At 39.7% G+C, this 18292-nt stretch overlaps 1 protein-coding gene across 2 annotated transcripts; it reads right to left on the bottom strand.

Annotated features, from left to right (window-relative positions):
* Positions 1–926: 926 nt before the first annotated feature.
* klhl21 (kelch-like family member 21) lies at positions 927–17704 on the bottom strand. Of its 2 annotated transcripts, none has more exons than XM_067593164.1 (5): positions 17561–17704; positions 8519–9603; positions 4620–5025; positions 3660–3732; positions 927–3390 (listed from the first exon to the last, which is right to left on the bottom strand). In XM_067593164.1, the coding sequence occupies exons 2-5, from the start codon at positions 9543–9545 to the stop codon at positions 3061–3063; spliced, it is 1836 nt and encodes a 611-aa protein (XP_067449265.1). In that variant the 5' UTR covers positions 9546–9603; positions 17561–17704; the 3' UTR covers positions 927–3060. The 2 variants fall into 2 exon arrangements, with proteins under 2 accessions (XP_067449265.1, XP_067449264.1); XM_067593163.1 differs by lacking the exon at positions 17561–17704 and adding an exon at positions 9974–10108.
* Between the last annotated feature and the right edge of the window lie 588 nt (positions 17705–18292).

Below are 18292 nucleotides of genomic sequence, written 5' to 3'. Positions count from 1 at the left end.
TTCCAGTTCACATGCCGATGTGTCCCTGGGCAAGACACTTAACCCCAAATTGCTCCTGATGGCTGTGCTATCAGTGTATGAATGTGTGTGAATGGTTAGCTTCCTCTGATGGGCAGGTTGGGACCTTGCATGTAGCCCCTGTACCCATTCAGCGTATGTGAATGTGATTCATAGTGCTTTGAGTGGTCGGAAGGCTAGAAAGGCGCTGTACAGTCCATTTACCATCTGTGAACTGAAGCTTCAACAGAAAGTGGGTCATGCAGCAAGGCAGCAACCCTAAACACACAAGTCGCTCTACCAAAGAATGGCTAAAACAGAAGAAAGGTGATGTTTTGTGATGGAAAAGAATCAATGTCCTGACCTTAATCCTATAAAAATGTTGTGGAAATTCATGCAAAGAAACCCACCAACATCCCTGAGCTGAGACTGTTCTGTAAGGAGGAATGGGCTAAAATTCCTCCAAGTCAATGTGCAGGACTGATAAACAGTTACCGGAAACATTTAGTTGAAGTTATTGCCGAAAAAGGGGATCACGCTTTTTACTGAAAGCGAGGGTTCACATACTTTTGCCTCACACAAATATGTAAGATTGGATCATTCCCCTCGATATGTAAATGAATAAGTTCACTTTATCTAGTTTTAGTACTTCTGTGAAAATCTGATCACTTTTTCAATCATATTAATGCAGAAATAGAGAAAAATCTAAAGGGTTCACAAACTTTCAAGAACCACTGTACATGAACACTTGCGAGGTTTAACCATGTCATAACAGTATATAAATAACAGAAAATAACAAAAAGCATTATATGTCCCCTTTAAAGATATCAGAACATCCTTCTTTGGAATTAAAACGCTACACAGGTTTATGATTTTTGTTAAAATATACAGCTTTATAGGTGAACACGTTGGCTTACTCTTGCTATTTATAAAAAAAAAAAGATGCATTTATTGTCTTTTCACACTCTGCAGCATCTACTTTCCATTGTTTACAAGAAATATGTTAGCATTAGCGACTTGCTAACTGCTCATCAACCGTGACTCAGCAGAATAAACTCTCAGACCTGTCTGCAGTTTAATTTATGCTAACCACACTATAAAACATCATACAAACACAGTACATAAGATTAAGAATATACTGTATTTACAAAACAGATTCAACATCACAAATTTGTATGAAAACTAAGAAAACAACGCTGCGTTAACTTTACCATAAAAACACTCAGAAACACCATTCCCATTAAAGCTAAAATAACTTTACATGAAAGCTAATTGAGATTCTTTTGCACTTCCAGTTATGACTGCCAACCCATTTCCAACATAGTGTCACTTAATCTTGTTGCAACTGATAGGCAGGGACATCTTATGCAACCACAGCACATATATATATATATCTATAAATAAAAATACAAAACTGTAAAACATCCATAAATACAAATTTAAAAGAAAATACTTCATGCACATTAATCTGTTGGTTATAAAGGCAGATCTAGTCTTGTTTAAGGGTTAAGGGGGAAGAAAAGGAGATGCTAATTATCACAAGCAATAGTGTATCAACCCGGTACAAATTCACGTCACATGCAACCATCCTGAAATTCTGCAGCTTTCTCAGCACACCCTGGAGTGCAGGATATCTCTCCTGGTAAGTTTCAGTTAAGCCGTCTAATCTGTGATTAGTGTTCATATCAATTATGATTGTCGACAGTTTTTTGGAATGTACACAGATTATTGCCGTTTCTTACCAAATATTTGGCTTCTTCAAATTTAAATTTACTGTGTTTGTAGTAAAAAAAATATAAATCCACAGTGATCCACAGCTAACAGACATGTCCATACATAGAAACACCCAGCCTCATTGGAGACTGTCTTATCCACCGTGTGGGAGACTCTCATAGGGAAAGGTTTAGGGAAGCAGCTGTGCACTTTATCAAAGGCAGAGAAGTTAACCAGATGTGCCTTTGTTAAACCAATCAGTTAGTCCTCATCCTTGAAGTTTTTTCTCTTATAAACACAGAAACAAACTGTTTGAGATCACTTCTAATAACATATATCCAGAAGGGTTGAGTCAAGAGCACATAAATCCAGTTGCTCTTGATACATCTTTCTTAAATAATTGTCTGTCAATCGACTGATCGATTAATCACTGCAGCTCTAGTTCTCATCACTCGTAGTTGCAGTGGTTGTTTTCTTCTCTCTGGGCGTCATGGGGACAGTGATAAGCCCGTCACAGCTTGACACAACAGAATGAGACAAATTAAACACCGTACTTGAAAACCTACTTGGACAAGTGAGAAATAAGCTTGCAATCTTGCATTTTCTGTTTTACAAGAGAAAGGACTTCAATAATGAGAACTGACTGTTTGCTTTGGGAAATACACATCTGTTTAAAGGCACCCTGTGGAGTTTCTGACCTCTAGTAGCGCTGTTGGAGCAACAGCGGGGCCAGCACTATAAACGCAAATGTGCCTAACTGAGTAACTGAGTTACACCATTGGTCAGCCGAATGCCACCACTTACTGTATCCATTTCAAATTCATACACGGTCCAGCTTGTTATGAGAGGGTCTCGGTTTTGTTTGTCTCATGCAAGTGCACACAGATGATGCAATACACGATCCTTCCAGTGGTTTTCACGCTGTTGCCAGGATCTACAAGCAGCTGCGATGAGCCAAGAAAAGCAGACATGCGCCAACAAAGGCAGGAAAGAAGAAGACTGCAAGCTAGCAAACATAAATACTTCAAAATTAGGCTTTGCAAATGTTTTTGAGGAAGAAAATGCATTCAACGCTATTGTTAGAGCTCAAAGGATACACACAATGTGTTTTGGTGAGTAATATTCAATGTAAACATGACTTTTGTCTCTACAGGGTGCCTTTAACTACCACACCTCTGATAGAGAGCAGCAGACAGCCGCTAACCTAAAGAGACAGCCCCAAACAAGAAGCCTTTTTCAGTACGACAGCTTGACACTTTAACTTAACACAGCTTTAGCATTGTGATGAGGTAAATTCACAGTAAACTACTGATGGTACGACGAGGGGGAACAGATCGAAAGAGTCCAAACTCAGTGCGCTGGGTTCACGTCCTGGTTCTGGTTGAGATTGATGTTGAGATTATTGAGCGCCTGGTGACGCTGGTGCCGGTGGAGGTTAATGGCGTTTGTCTCGGGTACGTCAACGGGTTCGAATGCACTGGACACTAGGGGCATGAACTGACGGAATATGCTGACGCTGCCATGCCAGAAGGTGGGCTGAGGTAGTCGTCCAGCAAGAGTCCATGTGCGGGTTGCCGGGTCGTACGCCTCCACCACGTCTGACAGCTCAAACGTGTTGTCGTAACCGCCAGACACGTATAATTTACCGCCCAGGGCTGCCACACTGCCTCCAACATGAACCTGAACACAGAAATTAAATTAAGAACATTTGCTTCATGTTGTACTAAACTTAACAGGTTTATGTCACATCTTAAGAAGCAGTAACAAATTATATTTCATGTTGACAAAGCTCTGAGTAATCACACCGAACTCAAATAGCCGTATTCATTTATCACTTTCACTGTATTCAGAAAAGTAAAATTAACTATTACACTGCAGTTATTTCTTTATATGTACGTATTTATAACTACAGCACACTAGCAGACAAACATCTGATGTGAAATACAAACCTGGTTCATCGGACTAATTTTGTCCCACTCGTTCTTTTGAGGATTATAAACATCAACCTCGGCTGAATCATCCCTAAAAAAAAACACACAGACAACAAGGTCAAACCGCTGCCAAAAAAAACGCTGCTTCAGTTCTGTTCACTGAGTATTACACCAGCGATGTATCAAAGTCTCAATCATATCCTAAAAATACATGTAAGGACATTTATAACAAATCTTATCAACACTGTAATAATATAATACGTTTATGTGTATGTAGAAAAATGTTATTTTTATGAAGAATAATCTATTAACAAATGGATAGCCAAAAAAAACTAAAAACAGAAGTACAAAGATTTTTAAAATCTATGGGCCAACAAGTCATTAAATGAGTCATTTGTAAAGATAAAAATGCTAAATTTATCTGGTTTCAGCTTCTTAAATGTGAATATTTTCTCTTTTCTTTAGTTTTCTATGATGATAAACTGGAGATCTTTGGGTTGTGGACTGTTATTTGGGACAAAACAAGACACTTAAGGTTACATCTTGAGCTTTGTGAAACTGTGATCAACATTTTTTTGGTTTTTTACCATTTTCTGACTTCTTATAGACCCAACTACTTATCGATTAATCAAGAAAATAATCAATTAGCTGCAGCCCTCATGGAAACTGAATTCACACTAAACCACTTATATAACATAATTACATTTTGTACATTGATTTGTACTAAAAAGCACCAAATTTGAAAAGACCTTCCTTTGTGATTTCTTACAGCAGAAAACTGGGAACCAAAGAGGAACTTGGGCGATCGTTCATTAGATGATAAAGTCTGGATTCATTTATCATAAAGTGTTTATAGTTAATATTTAGATTATTGTTCTAAAAGGAAAGTGTCTTAACGTCAGATAGTAGTCGATTCTTTCTTTGTGCTAAACGAAAGCATAAAGGTTGAGTTCAGATACGTAACTGACGTCTCCTCACCTCACAAAGTAGATGAGTCTGTTGAGGGTCAGAGTTTTCGGTGTGAAGGACCACGGGGGGATCTGTCCACAGTTGACCATGGACCAGCGGTTGGTGTCTGCGTCATAGCTCTGGATGGCCATGGTGTCCTCTCCGGTCAGACAGCCGATAGCGTACAGGCGTCCGGCGCACGTGGTGGTGGAGCAGTTGTCCATGGGGTGCAGCATCGGCGGTAAGGCCTCCCAGCAGTCCAGCGCGTGGTCGTAGCGTTCGGTGCTGTCTGACGCCACCACGTAGAGCTGACCTTTCAGCACGCAGGAGCTGTGGTACTCGCGGGCCTTCAGCATGGGCGCCACCTCCGTCCACTCGTTCACGCTGGACTTGTAGCGCCACACGCAGTCATAGAGGCGGGAGCCGTCGGAGCCACCTGAAGGACACAGACGTGAAGTTTCAGCGGTTAACATCAAAGAATTCTGTGGCTGTGGTTTTGATGTGTCCCCTATAGACTCCCTAGAATCTAGAGCTGCAACAATTAATCGATTAGTTGATCGACAGAAAATTAATTGGAAACTATTTTGATGATCAAATAATTGTTTAGTCATTTTTTTAAAGCAAAAATTGCCAAAAATGTGCTGGTTATACCTTATACCTAATTCTTTTCTGTGACATTCATAACAGTAAACTGAATATATTTGGATTTTAGACTGTTGTCAGACAAAAGAAGACATTTGAAGACGTCACCTTGGGTCTTTGGAAATTATTACAGGTATTTTTCACTATTTTCTGACATTACTGACATCAAGAAAAAAATCTGTAGATTAATTGATAATGAAAATAATCATTAGTTAGTTGCAGCCCTAAAGTCATCTCAATCCTCCAGGTAATAACAGTGCTGTTAGAAATTTAATGCTTTTTAAGACCTTTTAAGCCCCCAACAAAGGAATTTTAATACCCTTTCCACAGCAGAACACATTTACCTTAGGAGTGGTAAATATGTTTTTACATTACATTCATTTGGCACTTTTGTCCAAAGTGAAAATGAAGTGCATTCAAACCATGTAAGAGCAAGAGCCAGATATCATCTAAAACTGGGAGCATATCTCTTTTAAACTTTTAAACTAAAAGTGTGTTGTACAGTATAAATGCTTAAAGATTTATTTATTCTTTTTGTTGTTGAGATGTATTATATGTAATACTGTGTGTCTCCATATAACAAATGAGTTCATGGTCACATAAAATAATAAAAATATAGTGATAAAAATGTGAACAATTTAAAATCCGAATTTTAAGACCTTTTATCATTAAAAATAAGACAAAAATATGCACATTTTTAATCAAAAGCACAACTTTTTAAGACTTTTTAAGGATCTGCAGACACCCTGTCCATTCCTTGTCTTTACAGTAGCTCAGTTTATGATAGAAGATCGTTCTAGACATCATGTGACGCAGCTATTTGCAGTTCTCCTTCTCAACACGTCCAACAGCAAAAGGTTTTATATTTGTTGTCCTTAAAAAACCCCTATGTCCATTTGAAGCAGCCCTGACACCAAATATATAAATAATAACTCAAAAATAAATTAAAATAAATTGTATCAAGTGTAATATGAATCTGCCAGTCAACGTTACGCAATTATTTGCTGCTGCTGCTGTTATTTCTGTTAACGAGGGAGTGAGCTAACGTTGCTAAATTTACGGCCCACTATCAGTTTCTTGCAGGAGTCACAAGCTCGGAGTCTAAAAGATGATTTCTCTGAGGGAAAGACCGGCCTTATTTTCAGACTTGGTCTGGCTGCCGGTGACGAAGATGATGATGATGATGAAGATGATAACGATAACCACTGCAGTCCTGGCAGCACATCATGTCCTGCCTCACTTTCCCCTCCTTCACACATGTAGTCACTACCCAAAGAGCCTGCGGTTTATTTATAAGCACTGTCTGACGGCCATTTCATAAGATTGAAGGAGCGGGAATGGAAATCTACTGACTGGAGCTTTCACACACTACAGTGACTCAACATACACAGTAACTGTAACACGCCGTCTGAGGTCTGTTTCTTCAGAAAGTGGGACACCAGACGCAGCTGAATATCAACTTCAAACAACATACGAGAACCTGATGGAACAAAATACATTTCAAGTTGAATGTTGTCTTCACTCCGTCCATTTTATAACGGAGTAAATGATCTAGAGCTGCAATGATCGGCTGTCAACTATTAAATTAAATATTCAACTATTTTGATAATTGATGAATCATTTTGAGTTGTTTCTTTAGAAGACGTTTCCAAATTCTCGGATTCAAGCTTCTTAAATGGGAATATTTTCTGGTGTCTTTAGTCCTCCAGAACAGTTAAGTGAATATCTTTGAGTTGTGGACAAAACTTGAAGACATCACCCTGGGCTTTGAGACATTTTCTGGACTTAACAACTAATCGATTAATTGAGAAAATAATCTACAGCTTAATCAATAATGAAAATGATTGTTAGTTACAGCCCTAAAATTATACCATGCTACATTTATCAGACCACACTCATATTAATATCCTCAGTGCAAATGACCAAAACAACAATGAAATTTGAGTTTTTACATCAGTTTTCAATATTCAGATTTCACTGCATTTTCTTCAAAAACCACTACAGTACTTGTCAGACGTGGACTAGACTAACAAAGACTCCAGAGACTGTTTAAAACAGTTTCAGATTTATGAGACTTTTATTATTATTATTATTATTATTTGTGATTTCACTGATTTTTCTGCATCCAGACCATATTAGATCAGGTCTAGCATAAAAAACAACTGAAATCAATTTTTCTTTTCATAAATAAAACAAATTTCACAAATCTGAAAGTGAGTTTTAAAGCCCCCATGAAATGACAAATACATTTTTAATCCCGTGTCAATGTGGTAATTGTTCATTTATCTCTTGTTATATGCCAAACATGTATCAAAAATCTGTAACAGAGTATTTTCACATCAAAATCTGTCTTTTTCTCTTCCTGTAAAACGTTTTCAGATGTTTGATGACTCATTTTGCACTCAGCAGTGTTTACAAAAGTTAATCTAATCAAATATGACTTTGGGAGAATAGCTAGCTACTTGGTCATATAAAACAACACTTCACCGTTTGTGGGTCGTAGTAGCTAACAGAGCAATATGTAGAGAGACAGGAAGAGATGTGTGTTTGGATATCAGTGGGCAAAAACTTTGTTTTCATTTCCAAAGCAACGTGGCTGACGTCTAATTCATTCATCTCCTCGTCCTCCTCCTGATGTAACAACAGGTGAGGGAGGTGTGAGTGGAGCCAACAATCCTCTGCAGCTCCGTATCGCGCTAAACTCTAAGGCCCGCCCACTTTTTAGCAGTCTAATCAAATGTGAAAGATTTGATTTAAATCCCTCTCGTAACCGCACACTACTCAAATATTCCGTTTCACTGGGAAATACGTCACAGTGCAGAGGCTTAAGACGCTCTAACTTCCGTTTCACAGGGCTTTTAAACAGCCCGAGTTAAGATTTTTAACACGATACCAATCGATTTAACACCTTTCCACAACTATTAATGGTTCCAAAACTGAGAACTGGATGCTTTAGTCATTTAATTTTCCCTTATCTTTCCTTTCAACCTCTGACGCCAACTTCAGCGTTGTGCCTTCTGATACAAACAATCTATTACAGAGATATGGTGATGTGGGGCGCCCAGGTAGCCTACTGGTTAAGATGCATATTACATAACCACAGCGTCTATGGTTGCAGGTTGTTGCAGGTCATAGCTCCTACCCCCGTTTCCCATCTCTCTGCACTTTTAACTATTAAGTAAAGGCAAAAAATGCCTAAAACAATCTTTAAAAGAAAAATAAATACTGTGCTATGACTGTAAATAATAAAGTGTAGAAAGGTGTTTGAATGTCAAAATATAACTTACCTGTGACATACATGTCACTTCCAAGGGCAGCTATGCTGTAGCCTCCTCCGAGGTGGTCGGGGAACTCAGCCAGGTAGCGCCACTGTCCGGTCTGCGGGTTGTAACAGTCCACCGTGACCAGTTCATCACAGTCCTGGTCGCAGCCTCCCACCACCACCAGGATTTCTGCCAGTCCCGTGGACGGCCGTGGCCGCATGCGGTGGCAGGGCCTGTCATGGCGGTCATACTCACAGGACTGGAAGCTACGGGCTTCGTTCACCATGCGAAGGCAGGTGGGTGAAAGGTAGACGAGCGGGTCGCTTTCCACGTGAGCCAACAGATAGAACCTCCTGACGAACGGGAGGCGGACCTGCTGGAGGAGCTCGGGCCAGTAGTGCAGTCTCCGCTGGAGGTCGGCCTTCACCCAACGCACCGCGATTTGATAAACCGTCTCCTCCTTGTCCACACATAGCTCATCATCTGACACAAACTCGAGCAGGCGCTTCCACGGCAACCGCTCAAAGTCCGTCCCTTTAGCCAGCTCCATTATGTTTTTGAGGACAAAGCGTCGAGCGCTGACCGCCAGCTCTCGGCAAGCGTAGGCCTCCGCAAAGTCCTGGATCTCTAAGCAGTTGGAAACATCCAGCCGCTGCTCCAGAAAAGCGCAGCAGGCCTCTTTGACAGACGGGAACTGAAACAGATCGGCCGTCTTCAGCAGGAGGTCCACGTTATCCTGAGTGACGGTGACTCGTCCCGTGTAGCAGAAGTCCACCAGCAGACCTAAAAGCTCAGCTGACACCTCATGCAGAACTACGCGGTCCATAACACTCTCCCTCAGTGTCCCGGCGAACATAGCCCGGAAGTAGGTGCTGGCAGCGGCCAACACCGTGCGGTGACAGTGGAACTCGCGGCCCTCGGCGCACAAAGTCACATCGAAAAACTTTCGTTCGGCGCGGAGTTCATGGATACCCCGCAGCAGGTTGAAGGCGTGGGCCGTGTCGAAAAAAGGCAGGGTGGATGGTTGCGTCTGTAAGACCGGCTTTTCCATCTCGCCTCTCTCTGGGTGTCTCAGTTTCCGGTGGTTGTGCTCAGAATACTGTTAGCATCTAAAACAGACACACAAGAAACACACGTCAAACAAACCCTACATATGTTACTTAACGTTTTCAAACATGAATTTTAACATGATAAAGGAATTAAGCAACAGTTATGAAGACTTTTAACAAAATTTAACAAAGTTTCACAGTTAAAAAAGTTCTATCAAAGATAAAAAAAAAACAAAAGTGATGTATAAATGTACATTTTTACAACCTCAGTGGCAGATGAAAACCCCAAAATCAAACACAATTAAACTGATTTCCATCATTTGATTTCTCTGTTAAGTAGCAGTCACTGTAGAAACTATCCAGCCACATTTACTCAAATAAATTTTGGATTTTTAGATAAAAAAAAACCCTAAACGTTTCTTTCCCGTACCTGACAAGCCCTTCCAGGCACGTTTCACAAGCAAAGTGACACAACAGCCTAGAATATACGACAGCGAAGCTCAGCTCCGGTGAACACAACCAGCTCTTCACCCGTGTTTAAGAAAGAGAGCTGTCTTGTGCTCTGGGGCTATAAATACACCAGCAGTGTCCATTTCCAGGGAAGGGTGGGGGCTGGGGGTGGGGGGGCGTTTTAGGGAGAACACCTAACATGCCGTGGAGCCGAGGCTGTGGGTAGAGTCCAAACGCCACCCCCCCCCCCCCCACACCCCCCGCTGGTATGTCTCTGTGGTCAGTCAGTCAGTCAGTGTGAGTAAGAGGTCTTTGAGTGAAGAGCCAGCTGAGCCCGGGCCTCCTCACCACCATCAGCACAGCAAGCAGACCAAAACACAGAACTTCCTGTCATAACACCCAGTAATCGGCTTATAAAAGCAACACCGGAGCGCAGACCTGCTCTGATAACGACAGACAAACTGAAACTGGGACGGCTCAAGTGTCAAAAACTATATTAATCGACATGAGGTATCAAAACTAATGATAGACTTACTGTAAATTGACAGCAAAGAGATTTAATGTACCAGTATACTACACGTGGTATTACGTACCAGTATACTACACGTGGTATAACTCCACCTTCTTCCAATATTTTTGTTTTGTGATCCCAAAATCTTACAGAATGTGATTTATTTAAGGACTAATATGTTAAAGTGAAGACACTTATTCCCAACATGGTGCCGAGATGTTAAAAGAAGAAGAAGCACTACACAAAAATAAACAATAAATTACTGAAACCCCAAATGACACATCACCACAACTTGAGTAAATATGCAGTTATGTGATTTTTTTTTTTAGCCATGCTAGTAGCGTGGCTCTAGGGAGGCGATGTGGGTTTGTTGGTCAGTCCACCACTAAGGCTGAAATATCTCAACAACTGTTGGATGAATTGCCATGAAATTGATGAATCCTCCTGAGTCTACTGACTATTCATCTTGCGCTGACAGTTGGTCAAAAGTTTCACTTATCTAGTAAAGTATCTCGACATCTACTCGAAGGATTGGCGCATTTTGAACAGACCTTCTCGTTGCCAGATGACCTTAGTGATCTCCTGAAATTCCTTCTAGCGCCACCTTGAGGTTGACATTTGTGGTTTTTAGTGAAACGTCTCAACAACAACTTCATGGATAACCTTGACGTTTGGTTCAGACATAAATGTCCCAATCAGGACGGATTATAATAACTTTAGTGATGCTCTGACTTTTCATCAAGCTCCATCGTCAGGTCAAAATATTGACCAAATATGACCAAATAATTGCAAAACTAATGAGATTCCCATCAGCCTCAACTGTAGTTTGCGTTGGGTGCTAATTAGCAAATATTAGCATGCTAATACGCTGATGGTGAACAAGGTAAACATTACACCTATTAAACATCAGCACATTGACATTGTCAGTGTGAGAGTGTTACCAGCCTCTAAAATCTGAAAAATGTGCTTCTTTTCTTTACTTTAAATTATAATAAACTGAATATCTTTGGGGTTTGGACGGTTGGTTGGACAAAACAAGACATTTATAGATGTTATCTTTGGCTTGTGATCGCCATTTTTCACAATTTTCTGATGTTTTATTGACCAAACGATTAAAAAAGAACATAATCAAAACATTAATCAGTAATGAAACAATTATTATTTGCAGCCCTGGTCATGAAATATTCAAAATAATGATATATTACATTTGAAAAGACTGCTTCAACTTCTGAAATGTACTATAATCTTGCAAATCATTCATGACTGTTAGCTCAAGATGTTTAGTCGATTTTTACATTTATTGTGGTTTAAATTTAAGTTGTTCACACCAGGAGAAAAAGAACAGATGATAAAAATAAGTAAAACACTTCTTATAAAACACAAATTGCTATCGAGTCAGTATGAACCGGCGTTAAATGTCCGTCCAACCTACTTGTCAATATTTGGAGATGATCATTCCTTCTCAAAATACACAGGTATCTGCTTACAGAGATTTGTTTAAAGGTTGTAATAAAGCCTCCGGTTCTCTGGCCAAAGGACTTAGCACACATTCCACACAGGGGTTCAACAATGCAGGCGTCCGCACGGCTCTGCAAGGGATCAAACTGCGCTCTCCTGAAGGGCAGACAGGGCCTCCACAGAGCTATGATACATACTGTACAATCCAGACCTACACTGAAAAGCACACCAAACGTCTTCTTCACGTCTGTGTAAGAGATCGTCTTTATGTTAGAGGAGGTAATGACATTTCCTTACACGGAGGTGATGAGTTTTTCCCACTGCCCTGTTACAAGGAAACTTTCCTTTCCAAAAGCGCGTTCAACTATTGAATCACCTTTTTACCTCAATGTTTTAGCTATTTTATATAAGGCTGCAACTAATTAACTATTTTCCTTAATGATTAATCTGTTGATTATTTGTTTGATTAGTTGTTTGGTCTATAAAATGGTGAAAAATGTCGTTTCTCAAAGCCCAAAAGTCTTGTTTTGTCCTGACAGTCCACAACCCAAAGATATTCAATTTATTATAATAGAAAACTAAAGAAACTAGAAAATAATCACATTTGAAAGCTGGAATCATATAATTTGGAAAATGTCTTCTTAAAAAATGACTCATGCTGATTAATCGATTAGCAAAATAGTTGGCGATTAATTTAACGGTTGACAACTAACAGCAAAGCGATTATTTCTTTCCCAAAATAGGGTAGGTCCTGTAGCTAGGACTATTGAGCAACTTACAATCAGTGTGTTTACCAACCGGCTCCAGGAATAGACGACAGAAATTTATACTCTCAAAGGAAGGGAGAGCGGGAAGGTCAGAGGGAGGGAAACAGCGGAGGTGCAGAAACAATCTCACTGGTATGAGAGAGGAGCGCAGAGAGATCGGTTTAACGGCCGGCGTATGACTGTTCACAGGTGGGTGGGAGGGTTGTGGGAGGCTTTATGGGTGAAAGGGAACCTATGAACCCTATCATCACGTACTGTAACATTATTATCATGTCTCAGCTCATGACCTGCGGTTATATTCAGGAGAAAAACACTCAGAGAGGTACAATGCCGTTAGTCAGAGGGGCAAACCTCTACGGGATGGTTGTTATTTTCTATTCCTTAAAAAGGTTGATGAGAGGGTTTATGTCTGTTTTTGGGAACTATGATGCTAGTGTATCTGTAGCCAGACAAACAATCGAAACTACTGTAAGTAGAAACTGATTATTTTGACTGTATGGCACTGACTAATCCCACTGAATCAGAGTTAAAACATCCAAGAACAGAACTGAAGCCGCATTCAGACCAAAACTGGCAATGTGGCACTACGGCGCAGGTGTCTGCGATGGTGGAGACGTGTTGTTGGAGGTACCGGTGAGACAATGAAATACAGTCCTGGAAGTCGAGGCAGAGTTACAGATTAACGTATTTAAGGACTTATCAGAAGCCAAAACATCACAGACAGGATTTTACAACTCTGGAAAGTTATCACGGTGGCAAATGTTTTATCCTTCGTCGTCGAACATGGCGTTCATGTTACAAAGTAATCCACCAGGAATGTGTTCTTGCTTGTATGTGATTGGTAGGGTTGGGTACTGAACTCTGTACTTTTAAGGGTACCGACCGAATTACGTCAGCACTACTGAGTATGTTTTCGTAGCTTGAAAGCAGGTTGTGTTTTGCCTTCAAATAAACATTGATAAGATTCCTTATGAGCCTTTTGAAAAATCACCCATGCGCCTTAAATTTATCTCCTGTGAGGTCAAGTCCTGTGGAGCTGATTGGTTAATTCTTGTCACATGACCTGCGGTGCGCTTGCTGCATTCGAAAACGTCTCGGTGCTCCGCGGACAAGTCAGAAAAAACAGGCACATTGCAACAAATGCGTGCTGCATCAGTTTTGCTTTTGGTTTTGAGCGCACTTGTCGCATGTCTTCAATTAAAATAATGAATTTGTGCGCAAAAGACGCAACATCTTAAAGGCATCTAAATCTTCCCATTTGAGACATTGAAACCATCTAATGTTTGGCGTTTTTGCTTAAAAATGATTACTCAAACGATAAATCAATATAGTCAAAATAGTTGCCAATTAATTTTTCTATTTATAATTGATTAATCTACTAATATTTGCAGCTCCAGTGAAGTTTGGAGGATTTTCTTTGTCTGAGTATCTTTTAGGTTTTGGACTACTGGTCAGACAAAATAAGAAATCTGATGACATCAACTTGATGATTAGGCAATTGCGATGATCATTTTTCAGTTTTATAGAAAACATGAGAGATTCATTAATCAAGAAAATAATTGTGAGAGTAATCAGTAATGAATATAATCTTTAGTTAAAGCTGTACACTCTAATATTTGCTAACGAGCTCGAAACACAAAGTACAGCTGAGACTGATGGGAATGACGTCGTTTTACAGGTATTTGGTCATAAACCCAATGACTCAGGATACACAAACGACTCAGAGTCGCTTGAAGTTTTCAAAATTTTCACCTCATGATGATGCTTAATTAAAAGTTATCACAATTCACCTTGAGGGGAACGTCTGTGCTGTTTTTCCTTGGAAATCCATTCAATATTTGTTGAGACATTTCATATAAAACCACAAATGTGAACCTCATGGTGGTGCTACGTCACGGCATTAACAGTCAGTGGATCAGTAAAATCAGCCTCTGGGCACCATGTATGTACAAAATATAATCTCAATCCATCCAACAGTTGTTGAGATATTCCAGCCTGAGCGACTGATATTGCCATCCTTCCCTAAAAAGGCTAAAAATACAAATGCAAAAAAAAAAAAAAAAAAAAAAAAAAAATTCAAAAGGCAGAAGCATCATCTTGTAAAAACCATCTTGCAACATTTAAATCTAGAAAAAAAAATAAGTTTGATTTATTCACTGCAAGGCATAACTTTGAGCCACAGCTTCATAAAACTATGTGACTTCTAAGAGTCCAAGTATTCAGCGAGGTTTTGTTTATGTGGGAGCTGTTCCGTGCATGTGAACGGGCTAAATCAAAAACAGACTCGTCTTACATGTAGCTGCTGCTCACAATGTGTCTCCTTTCTCTTGCTAGCGTTGCCTCTTGCAGGTGCGAGCTTGCAACTACCACCGAAAGATCATTTACATACAGGCTTCGACACCGTTTTGCATTTTTGTCACCTCGGTATCAACTGTAGAACAGGTCTCCTATGTGCAGAATTAGCCTGTTGAAACGCGGCTATTCATATTTATTATTTGAATTCACTTTGAATATCAAAATACATGACGGAGAATATGAAAAGAAGGATGTAAAGACCTCTATTCCCCGCTCTACAACATAAAAGTAGTCAGATTCATGAGGTCTTAGCATTGCACCTGGTGCACCAACAATCACACTACAACAGCTGCTGACTCTCTGCCGTCGCTCCAGGCTGACGAGGCCGACGCAGCCATCAGAGTGGAGCAATATAAACCCCTGGTTCTCCACAGCTGAGCCTGGCCTGGCCATAAAAAGGCAACCCCAGACTCCCAACCAGCACGAGGCTGCTAACAGCAACAACACTCAGATAAAGAGACAGTATGAGATATATTCTTGGTGCATTGATGCCAGGGTCTAATCTTAATAATGCAGTTTTGTCGTAGAGCTTATCAGAGCTGCAATGATTAATCGATTAGTCAGAGAATTACTATTTTGATAAGCCTAAATGCCAAAAAATGTGCTGGTAGAAGCTTCTGAATGTGAGAGTTTTAAGCTTTTCCTTTCTCATACATGATAGTGAACTCAATATCTTTGGATTTTGATCAGACAAAACATTTGAAGACGTCATTGTGAAATCACCATCACAGTTTTTCTCTCATTTTATAAAAACAACAATTAATCAAGAAAATAACCGTCAGATGAATCACTAATGAAAATAATCTTCTCTCGCAGGCCGAGAGTTTATGATGCAATCCTGCACGCAAGACATTATCTGAGGGGACCTAATGGTTTCAGTTAGGACGCCAACTAACGATTATAAAATGTCAATAAAATGGTTAAAATGCTGATCATTAGACTTGTCACTACTCTGCGGTGGACAAACTGTATAATGCAGAATCGACTGACATATATGCAACATCAGTAGATCTGCAATGGGCTAATATTAGCTGATTTATTGGTCTGACTCTGAGTTGTGCCATTTTGCAGTCATTTTACTTTTTGATACTTAAAGTACAATTCCCTGTAAATACTTATGTACTTTTACTTACATATAATTTTGAATGCTGAGCTTTTAATTATGATGGAGTACTTTTATAGTGTTTTATTGCTACTTTTACTTGAATAAAATGTCTTTTTTCAACTTTCTCCACTACTTGAGGAAGTCAGTGAATCAATTCCAGTCCAAGGGGAACTTTTTGTCACTTAACTTACAGTACGGCTGTTTCCAAGTGAATAAAACAGCACATTATTCATCAGTCTCGTACTGGGAAGGCTGGGTAGAATTACTTTTATTGTAGGGCTGCAACTAATCATTATTTTCATTAACAAATAATCTGTTGAGTATTTTCTCGATTAATCGTAGTTGTTTGTTATATAAAATGTCAGAACGTGGTAAAAACATGTCGATCACTTTTTCCTACAGCCCAACAACATGTCCCTAAATGTTTTGTTTCATCCACAACAGTCCATAATCCAAATATATCCAGTTTAAAGTCATAAAAAACTAAGTAAAGTACTAAGTAAAGGGTTTCTTCTCTACTTCCTCCACTACTGTGCCCTTCTGAAGTGTCCATGAGCAAATCAGTGAACCAACTCCAGTTAAAAAGGAACTTTTTTTTTTGTCAGTCTGGCTGTTTCCAAAGTGAATAAACCAGCACATTATTCATCAGACTTGTACCGGGAATGCTGGTAATAATCCATTTCAGTGCCACACAGAAGGCTTGTTATAAAAAGTAATCTGCTCTTTTCATCTGCTCCTGCATTCCTATAATTCCTGCTCCTGTAGCAACACTTAGTAGTTATGTGTATCATTCAGGCCATACAGCCATACATGTCCATATTATTGAGCACAGTGAGGCTTCAGTCCCAAATTGCTTTTGGAGGAGGAAAAAAAAAAAAAAAAGTCTCTCCTCCATCCACAGCCTTGTTTGGCCTGTAGACAATATTCAAATGTTGGAGCTAACACCAGATTATAGCTCAGATACCACGTTAGGCCCATTTAGCCGCACAGACACACAGATGTATTGCCATTAAAAGCTAGATATTGTGATTTATTATTATGCTAATGACACAACAGCACAGTATGATTAAAAACTGTTTAGCAACTTCTGTCAAGCTAATCAACTTGCCGCATTTCTACACGCCCGTTCATGTGCTGTTAGACAGCTGTTTATAACACAGTATAGTGTACATATAAAACAATATTTACTATAATGACATTACACATGATTAACGCCGTTTAAGGACATAAAAGTGTAATTTTCATACGAAGCTTGAAACGATATTTTCCTTTCGGACATAATGTAACGTTGCTGCTTATGTTAAGCTATCCTCCGCTTTGGAGAAAACAACGACCTTCAAAAACAGGCCAAATCATCTTTAATCAGCTTACCGGTGTTTGTCCTCGTCGGATGTTATAATCTTTACAGAGTATAAGGTGTTAACAGCTTACAAACCGAGCCGAAATGAAACTTTGATGCCGCGGATCTCTCTGGCCTCCTCTGCGCCATGATACCCTGAACTGTACAAGTGTTGCGTTCAAGTGCTGTCGTAAATATCCAACTCCAACAACCGACAGTCCCACATTCTGGTTGTCTGGTTGCAAGGATGGGTTCATAGTTTTTCAAGTGTGTCTTAAAACAACAATCAGTTGCCAATATGAACACTGAAAGAGGTTTTCCTCGCTGTAATTATTCCTCCTGTTCATACTTTCCATTAAAAGATCCACTTCAAATGTGTTTTCAATGTAAGTGATGGGGGCCAAAATCAACAGTGTGTCCACACAGTCATTTAGTGAACAAAATGTATTCAAAAGTATATCTGAAGCTTATATGAGGCTTCAGCAGTCTGAGTTAGTCATATCAAGTGGATATTTGCCACGTTTACAGTCTTTTTAGCATCAAATTCCCTCTTTGTGTTTCCTCAGACAGTGTTTCCCTGTTGAGCTGCAGTGGAAGTATAGTAACAAAAGTAGGACTTGGGCACTAAAAAGACTGTAACGTTGAAAGATATCTATTTGATTTGACTCGTTTGGACGGCTGAAGCTTCATATTAGCTTCAGATAAATGTTTAAGTACATTTGTGCAAAGAAGGAGGACTGTGGATTTTGGCCCCCATCACTTAC

This window comes from Thunnus thynnus, chromosome 6 (assembly GCF_963924715.1).
Source record: "Thunnus thynnus chromosome 6, fThuThy2.1, whole genome shotgun sequence".
NCBI lineage: Eukaryota > Metazoa > Chordata > Actinopteri > Scombriformes > Scombridae > Thunnus > Thunnus thynnus.
The sequence above is the reverse complement of the archived record's forward strand: the minus strand, read 5'-3'. Positions and strand labels throughout refer to the sequence as shown.

Excerpts from the sequence above, each read along its gene's own strand:
- klhl21 (XM_067593164.1), bottom strand. The coding sequence starts at position 9,545 with ATGGAAAAGCCGGTCTTACAGACGCAACCATCCACCCTGCCTTTTTTC. Across the intron at positions 3,733-4,619 it reads AGACTCATCTACTTTGTGAG|GGATGATTCAGCCGAGGTTG; the intron begins GTGAGGAGACGT and ends GTTTTTTTTTAG. Across the intron at positions 3,391-3,659 it reads AAATTAGTCCGATGAACCAG|GTTCATGTTGGAGGCAGTGT; the intron begins GTTTGTATTTCA and ends TTCTGTGTTCAG.